This window comes from Myotis brandtii, unplaced genomic scaffold, assembly GCF_000412655.1.
Source record: "Myotis brandtii unplaced genomic scaffold, ASM41265v1 scaffold195, whole genome shotgun sequence".
Classification (NCBI taxonomy): domain Eukaryota; kingdom Metazoa; phylum Chordata; class Mammalia; order Chiroptera; family Vespertilionidae; genus Myotis; species Myotis brandtii.
The window spans coordinates 86,945-96,208 of record NW_005357271.1 but is presented as its reverse complement, the minus strand read 5'-3'; the positions used below and the strand labels follow the sequence as shown (position 1 = coordinate 96,208).

The window sequence follows — 9,264 nt, the reverse complement described above, 5'->3', positions numbered from 1 at the left end:
CACCCATGGCTCTTCCCCCAGGCCACTGGCCCTGATCGCCACCCCCCAACCCATTTGGGGGGGTGGTTGTCCAGCCCACCAACCACAGCCCCTCCCCATGGCCAGCCCCACCCCCAATTGGCCCCCCAACCCCAATCAGGCTGGCAAGGGGGGGGCAGTTGGGAGCAATCAGACCGGTGGCAGGGGGTAGTTGGGGGCAAACAGGCTGGCAGGGGAGGCAGTTGGGGGTGATCAGGCCAGCAGTTGGGGGTGATCAGGTTGGCAAACAGAGTGGTTAGGGGCAATCAGGCAGGCACGCAGGCAGGTGAGTGGTTAAGAGCCAGAGGTCCTGAGTTGCGAGAGGGATGTCCGACTGCTGGTAAAGGATCGGGCCTAAACGGGCAGTCTGACATTCCCCAAGGAGTCCCAGATTGGAGAGGGTGCAGGCCAGGCTGCGGGGCCCCCTGCCCCCAGTGCACGAATTTCGTGCACCGGGCCTCTAGTCTATATATATAAAAGCCTAATATGCAAAGTATCCCCTTGAGAGTTCCACTGGGAGACTGGGAGTTTGATCACTCTCTATAACATGCACTGACCACCAGGGGGCAGTGCAGAATGAAGGGAGACCTCGACTGGCAGCCGGAAGGAAGGCCCCGGCCAACAGCCAGAAGGCCTCGATTGTCCCTGATCGCTGGCCAGGCCTAGGGACCCTATCTGTGCACGAATTTTGTGCACCAGGCCTCTAATGTTGCTATAAAAAAGAAGGAATTCTTACCATTTGCAGCAGCATGGATGGAACTGGAGAGCATTATGCTAAGTGAAATAAGCTAGGAAGTGAAAGAAAAACACCACATGATCTCACTCATTTATGGATAATAAAGAACATTATAACCTGATGAACAAAAAGATAGATACAGAAGCACAGAAGCATGGAACAGACTGTCAAATTACAGTGGGAAGGCTGGGGAGTGTTGGGGGGTGAGGGAGAGGTAAGAGATCAACCGAAGGACTTGTATGCATGCATATAAGCATAACCAATGGACATAAGACACTGGGCGGGTAGGGGAGGCCAGGGGATTGTCAAGGGCGGGGGGAAAAAAAAGGACACATGTAATACCCTTCATTGGGGGGAAAAAAAGGGAGACATATGTACTACTATCTGTAATACTTTAAACAATAAAATAAATTTTTTTAAAAAAAGAACAAACTAGTCTAGGACATAAAAACTCAATAAAACTGCTTCATTTTCCTAAGTGCAAAGCAATCCTAAGTATTTAAGTTCTGAGTAAACAGAATTAAACAGGTAGGTTTTTATAAGATAATTTTGAGCTAGGCAACAAAAGATTTAAATATATGCATTCATTTAACAATATCTATTGTGTTATAATGTTATGGTCATAAGGAAACCCCTGTAATGTGTGAAATTATTATTGTGTGAAATGTTTGCTGTGTGGAGACCCCAATACTCTGTAACTTCCAAAATGTTATAAACATGGTGAATGCCCCACTATCTTGATGTAAACGTCCTAAGCCCTTAAAGTTTAAACGCCCTGCTCCTAGCATAAGGCACACAGTCTGGCCCACACTGATAAGACACAAGTTGTTTACTACCGGCTTTATAAGCACCGGACCTTCTTCAGTGGACATCTCCTGCCTGATAAGAGGAGGACTCCACTTCACTCCGTGAGACGAGCCCCTGACTGACTGCTCTGCTGTGTGAGCCTGAACCAACTGCAGCCGCCTGTCTGTCTCCGTCTTCGTTGTCTGTCTTTCGGTGTGCATCGCCAGGTGGCCTTTGCTGGAGCCTTGGACCCACTAGAAATAGGTAAATAAACCTTGTGTGATTGCATACTAATTCTGTCTTGTGTGTTCATCTGTTCCGGTTTGGCTCAACTGTCTAGACATTGAAGTACCAGGGGATAGGCTGTTATTTCTGACCCCTGGTCACCTGCATATGTCCCACTAAATCTAGGCAGATAATTAATTAATTGGGGCATAATTAGGACATATTAAGAACTCAATCAGCACCAGGCTAGACAAGCAGGCAGAAGTGGCTCTGCCTAACAGTTCAAGGGGAAGACAACTAAACAAGCAGCACAAGCAGTATAGGGCCTTCTCTACACTGAGCATTATATTAAGAGATGAGGGCATGTAAGGGACCCTAAGAGCCTGAATCAGGCGTACCTTACCTATTGCAGATGGGGAGTATTGGCCATGACAAGATTGGCCAACATAAAATAAGGAGTTTGAAACAGGAAAATGGCATCATCAGATTTTTGCTGTTGAAAAATCTTGGCTGCAGAGTGAAGAATGGATTGAGTGGACTGAAGAGAGTCAAGTTGAAGGACACCAGTTAGGATTCACTGCAATCCAAGAGAGAGATGATGGTGGTAGTTTTTACTAGGTGGTTGCAACAGGAATGGAAAGGATAAGGCAGATCAGAGTAGAAGGCAGAAGAGCCAGGCCTGGTAACAATCAGATGCAGGAGAGGAGGGCGGGGCCACAGAAACTCCATGCTCTTTTTGGCTTGGGAACCTGGGAGGGTGGATGTTGGTATCACTCATTGACCCAAGGAATTCAGGAGGAGCACCAGCTAAGAGGCGGGGGAGGGCAGAAAATATGTCCCACTTTGGACCTGCAACACAGGCAAGTGGAGATGTCAGCACTGGACAGAAGGTCCTGGAGATGAAAATCTAGAAGGCCTCTACTTTCAGCTGAAACTTAGGAGAAGACAGGAGAGCCCCAGAAGCACAAGCAGGGTGAGAGCTGAAGTGTGGCTCACAGAGAACCAGGAAGAGCATCACCATTTAAGGATGGGCCACATAAGAGTCAATAGCAAAAGAATAAGGAGCAGCAACTAGCATGAGGAGGAAAATCAAGAGGGTGTGGGATCACCATAGCTGGTTTTGCTCAGTGCATCAGCCCTCTGACTAAAGGGTCCCAGGTTTGATTCTGGTCAAGGGGGATTCCGGTCAAGGGCATGTACCTTGGTTGCAGGCTAGATTCCTGGTCCAGGTCTGGGAGAGTGGGGGAGGCAACCAATTGCTGTGTCTCTCTCTCTCCCCCTCCTTTCCATGCCCTCTAAAAATCAATGGAAAAATATCCTTAGGTAATGATTAACAACAACAAAAAAAGAGGGTGTAGGATCAAGGAAGCTGAGACATGGGTTTTTGGAACAAGAAATATAGAAAATGGAGTTGATACAGTTGTAATTAACCAAGTTATTAATAAATAACAAGAAGGGAGAATAGGGAAGGCCAAATATTACAGGCATGTCATTCAGGCAGCTTCACCAGGAAGCTGCAGCTTTACACTCCCCAGGGAGCCACCAGTGGTCCATTCCTCACAGATCACTGGGGGATGGGATTGGACAGGGGGGAGTTAGATGCATGCCAGTAAATTTGGGGGGACTAGAGAAGGTGCTTGTCTGTCAGTCACACCTGGGAACAGATCATTGGCGGAATGGGCACAGCCACTGCAAGTGTGGGAAGATTTGGAAAACTTAATTCCCCGCGCAAAGAAGTTCATTCTTTTGATTTCTCTTGGGCTCTTGGGCTTTCTTGGTTGATTCCTGGCTTGTGGGGCTCTTGCTCCTGTTTCCTGGCATTCTCCTGTGTGGCCCATGGACATGAGGACTCCCACACACAATGGACGAATGGACTGTAACTAGCCTGATGCTGAACTGACCCAGCTGCAACATGGGACAGAAACTCTGGACATTGGCTTTGATTTTAGCTCTACTGAATCCTTAGTTACACTTCTATAACTGGACTAAGAGAAATGGGGCCCTGGAAACCCAGGTATGTACTTCCACGCAAATAAAAATCACTCATCCTCCCATGTGAGTCTCAGAAAATTCTCTTTCTCAGGATATCATAAGAACTCCACTCCCAGTGGGGAAAGGGATACCCCACTTCCACTGATAAAAGACTGCAAAGTAATAATCCCATCTCCCCTCCATTGAACGAGGAAGACTACCCAGGGAGGGATCTTCCAGCTCCTTCACACTAGCTTCTGCAGAGTCTCCCAGCCTTACACAATGACAGCTTCAGTGCCACGCTGGAAGTAGGAAGGGACACTGGAAAAATAGGAGAGAAACTCAAACCAAGAAGATAGCACTTCTGACCACCAGCAAACAGAGCTGCCAGGAGAAACTTGTCAAGTCCCACATACCATGCAAGAAATGCTTGAACAAACAGCATCTCTCTCTACTCCAATGGCTGATGCTGCACCCCAGACATGTGGATTATACTAAGCTATATATTTTTATTGAATCATTGTACCAACACTTTGGGGGTAGGTGTCATTACCTCCAATTGACATTACCTAGCAAAAGTAGCCTGGTTTATACATGGTGCTCATTATATATTCACTAGATAATCGACTAAATGAAAAAGAAACCAAATTTAGAGAAAATTAAACTAGTCAAATTGACCCAGTTCACAAATGCTAGACTAAAAATTCAGCCTCAAATTGAGCTCACAGCAAAGTCAGAGCTCTTCAGGGGCCCACACAGCAACATCTCCAAGCACAAAAGGGACCCAGGAGGTACCAGGTCATCCAACACCTCCTGCCAGCCCCCAGCCACTGAGATCCAGCTCTTCTCTGTTCTCAATATACTCATGCACCCAATGGCTCTCAAGGATCTCTGCAATACCTTCCTTTTCCTCAACAAAACCCACTAGGATCGGGGTCCTAACTGGGTTCCATAGACAGGTTTCAGAATGGCCTTTTTAAAGTGAAGGTATAAGAAAAAACAAAGAAATATAAGAAAGAAAAAAAAAGTGAAAGTAGCTAGAGAAAAGGACAAAGGGATACATTTGCTTTTCATTTTTCTCTTCATAAAATCTCTTAAAATTCTATAGATTTTTCCTGGTTAAAAGAACCATATCTCCTTTCAAATTTTATCATCTTATTCTTTTCAAAGAGAACCACTGCAAAAGTCTAAAGGGAAAGAGGGTGTGATTTGCCTTCAAACCCCCAAATCTGGCACAATGCTTAGACCCTTGTAGGTGCTCAATAAAGGTTGACGGAATGTTGAATGCCCCCCAAAATGAAGGTTTAGAGCAAAATAAGGTAGACCTTTCCCCTCAGGCACTTTCTGACCACCCTATGTCTTCTCAAGGGAAAAGAGTTGGTAACTCTTTTTAAAAAACATATTTTTACTGATTATTTTAGAGAGAAAAGGAGTCGGGGACAGGGAGAGAAAGATACATCAATGTAAGAGTAGAACATTGATCAGCTGCCTTCTACATGCCCCCTACCAGGAATCAAGTCCATAACGTGGGCATATGCCCTGACAGGGAATTGAACCAGCAACCTTGGCTGTACAGGATGACACCTAAGAAACTGAGTCACACCAGCCAACACAGAATTGGTGACACTTACAAGGACTCTGTCTTTCTAGCACATGATCTACCTTCCTTCTTGTACTGTAGGACACAGAGCATACTGTTCTGAAAGTGTAAATGTAAAACTCATTTGCCCATAATTTTGACACAATCAGGGAATATTTTTAAAGGATTGAATTTTAAGTAATATTAAATAATTACTATTGTTGTTAGGTATGATAATAGCATTGTGATTATATTAAAAATGTCCTTATTTCCTTATAGGTACACATAGAAGAATTTAGGGCTGAAATGACAAGCAATCAGAAATTTGTTTTAAAATCTTATAGGCACCAAAAAAAGGGGGGGGGGGGCCTGACTGAGGAGATAAGCAAAGCATGTGTGGCAAAATGTTAATAATTGCTGAATCTGGAAGATTTCATAGTACAGTATGTCCTCCTCACTTAACATCATCAATAGGATTTGTGACTTGAAGCAAAATCCTACATAATAAAGAGCTAATATGCAAATGGTCGCCACACCCTCACACTGTAATGGCTCAGACATTCAACACTGGGGAGAGAGGAATGGGGACCAGCCAGGCTGCGGCCCGGGGGAGAGGGATAAGCTGCCCACCCCCTGGTCCCAGTGCCAGAGGCTGCGCCTGTGCCTGCAGCCCGGGACAGGGACAATCCGCATGCCTCACGGTCCCCATGGTCCCAGGTGCCAGCGGCTGCACCTGCGGCCCGGGAGAGGGACAAGCTGCCAGCCCCATGGGCCCGGGCGCCTGCAGCTGTGACCTGGGCAAAGCTGCCTGCCCACTGTCCCCTGCGGCTGTGACCAGCCTAGACGAAGCCAGCCCGGGTCCTGGGTGCCTGCGGCCAGCCAGAGGGAGGGAATCCTGGGTCCTGGGTGCGGGCCAAGGCAGAGGCGGTTAGGGGCGATCAGGCCAGCAGGGGAGCAGTTAGGAGTGATCAGGCTGGTAGGGGAGCAGTTAGGGGTGATCAGGCAGGCAGGCAGAGGTGGTTAGGGGTGATCAGGCAGGCAGGCAGAGGGGTTAAGGGCGATCAGGCAGGCAGGCAGGTGAGCGGTTAGGAGCCAGCAGTCCCAAATTGCGAGAGGCAGTTGGACATCCCCCGAGGGGTCCCGGATTGGAGAGGGTACAGGCCGGGCTGAGGGACCCCCCCCACCCGCTGCACGAATTTCGTGCACCGGGCCTCTAGTGATATATAATGAAACCAATTTTACCAAAACTAATTGATATTAACAAAAGTTAAGTTCCTACAGTACCTCATCAATCTTATGACAAAATGACACTATTCAAGAAAATGCTAGTCCTGGCTGGTTTGGCTTAGTGGATAGAGCATTGGCCTGTGGACTGAAGGGTCCCAGGTTTGATTCCAGTCAAGGGCACATGCCTGGGTTGCAGGCTCGACCCCCAGCAGGGGGCGTACAGGAGGCAGCCAATCAATGATTTTCTCTCATCATTGATGTTTCTCTCTCTCCCTCTCCCTTCCTCTCTGAAATCAATAAAAAAAAAAAGAAAAAAGAAAAAGAAACTGCTGTATTTTGTTTTTAGGATTTCTGAAAACTTACATATTTTAAAAAATGAAATAAAAAGTTCATCTGTGCTGATGTCTGCAACACAGTTTTAGTGGTCTTATGTGGCCATATTCTAAATAATCACAAGATTTTCTCTCTTAGACATAAGAATCCTCAATTCCTGTTACTTAGAACAGGAAGGTTTCAGACCAATTTAGCAACATCCTTGAGGATCCCTCATCTGTAACTATATAGTGAGTAATCATCATCTCCGATCCCCAGGTGAATGGTGAATGAAGAGAGAACCAGGCACTCAGCAACATAAAAAGTGAAGATACACAACTATAAAAAAAAATGCCACACTAATAATGCAAGATGTTCATAATAAGGAAACTGGGGGGGGAGGGGCTTTTCTATACTTTCTGCTCAATTTTTCTATAAACCTAAAACTGTTATAAAAATAAAGTCTATTCTTTTTAAGTGAAGGTATAAGAAAAAGAAATATAAGAAAGAAAAAAAAGTGAAAGTACCTAGAGAAAAGAACAAAGGGATACATTTTTTCTTTTCATTTTTCTCTTCATTCTCCAATCTGTATTCTGATTTTTTTTTCTATAGTACTTGATTTTGTTTTTTAACTAGTCCTGGGTATTAGGCCATATCCTCTAATTAAAGTTCATATTGTGTCAGTGATAAAATGTGTGGTTTAAGATTAATTTGAAACTAAGGGACTACTTAGATGTTCCTTTTTCTTTGCTTTTTACCTAGAATTGGCTTGGTATGTTTTAAACCAGCAGTCGCCAACCTTTCGGATCTCATGGACTACCAGTGGTCTGCAGACCACCGGTTGGCAACTGCCATTTTAAACAGCATTACAACTATAGTCCATTTCACTGTCTCCTCCAATCACTTCCATATTTGAGATAACTTACTATTTGTCAGTCATTGTACAAAGTACTCCACATCATCTAGGTATATAAAAGCCTAAGTGACTGAACGACCGGTAGCTATGACGCGCACTGACCACCAGGGGGCAGACGCTCAACCAGGAGCTGCCCCCTGGTGGTCAGTGCGCTCCCACAGCAGGAGTGTCGCTCAGCTGACTGACGGGCACCAGATGCCGGGCTCACAGCTGGCAAACGCATCTGCACATGAGCCACTCCGCCTCCACGGCAGCACTACTGAGTGGAGGCAGCAGCAGGCACAGCGGGGCCGGGATGAGCGGGAGTAGTGCGGTGCCCAGCCCAGCTACCTGCCGCTTCGCATACTACTACATCACTCGGGGGATGTTGGACTGCTGTTTTCGGCCCAATCCTGGTCAGGGCACATGCCTAATCGGGCCAAAACCGGCAGTCCGACATCCTCCAAGGGGGGTCTTGGATTGTGAGTGGGCGCAGGCCAGGCTGAGGGACTCCACTGGTGCACCAATCCGTGCACCGGGCCTCTAGTTTGTCATAAAAAGTACCATACATATATTCACACAAAAACACTGCATAGTAAGTAACACACCAGTTACATATATTAGGAAACTGAAGCTTAGAAAGCTTAGTATTTTGCCTTAGGTCAAACAGCCAGTAAACGGTACAGGCAGGATTCAACTCAAATGCTAATACTCTTAAATTCTATGATATCAGAAAAATCACTCAGAGATATCTCAGGATGCCAGAATCAATATAATAATTATAAATGATGGCAATTATTCTTTATACTTATGTCATTAGTTTGCAGTGCTTTTATCAATATGTTATCATTCTATGCTTCCAGCTTGGGCACTTTTAGCTCTGTGACACTGGTCAAGTCACTTAACTTCTTTGAATCTTAGCTGTTCCATATACAAAATGATTACAATAACATAGCTAACAAGAGCTAGAACTCTGGCACCAGACTGCTCTGGGTTCCATATTCTGCCACTTACCAGCTGTGTGCCCTTGGGCAAGTCGCTTAACCTCTCTGTGACTCAGTTCCTCCATCTGTAAAGTGGGAATAATAATAGTACTTACCTCATGGAGTTGCTATGAAAATTATATGGATTAATGATATAGTTGTGAAGTACTTAATGCCTGGCACAAAGTACTATTTTTTTTAAATAAGTACTTAACTTAAAATACATCAAAGGGTTACTGTGAAAGCATTATACAAATGTAAAATATTATCATTATTACATACAGAAATTGTGAACTTAGAAGGCAAAGTGGCTCAGGGGAAAGTCAGGGTGACAGATATAACTATCTGGCTGAGAGTCCTGGCATGGTAGTATATCAGGTGTTTGACATTTTAAAAAAGTTCTTCAAAACAAAGATAAAAATTATGGACAACAAATACATATCTATCAACAAGTGAATCTAAAAATCAAGTGAATAAAAAATCTGATGAACAGAATAAACTGGTGAATATAATAGAATCAGGGGCATAGAAA

At 45.1% G+C, this 9,264-nt stretch overlaps 1 protein-coding gene across 1 annotated transcript in view; it reads right to left on the bottom strand.

Moving 5' to 3' along the window:
• CECR5 (cat eye syndrome chromosome region, candidate 5) overlaps positions 1-9,264 on the bottom strand; it is a 38,457-nt gene that overhangs the window by 27,472 nt on the left and 1,721 nt on the right. The window contains 2 exon segments of the mRNA XM_014538624.1: positions 8,764-8,793; positions 8,795-8,818. Of these exon segments, the coding sequence (XP_014394110.1) occupies positions 8,764-8,793; positions 8,795-8,818 (54 nt within the window).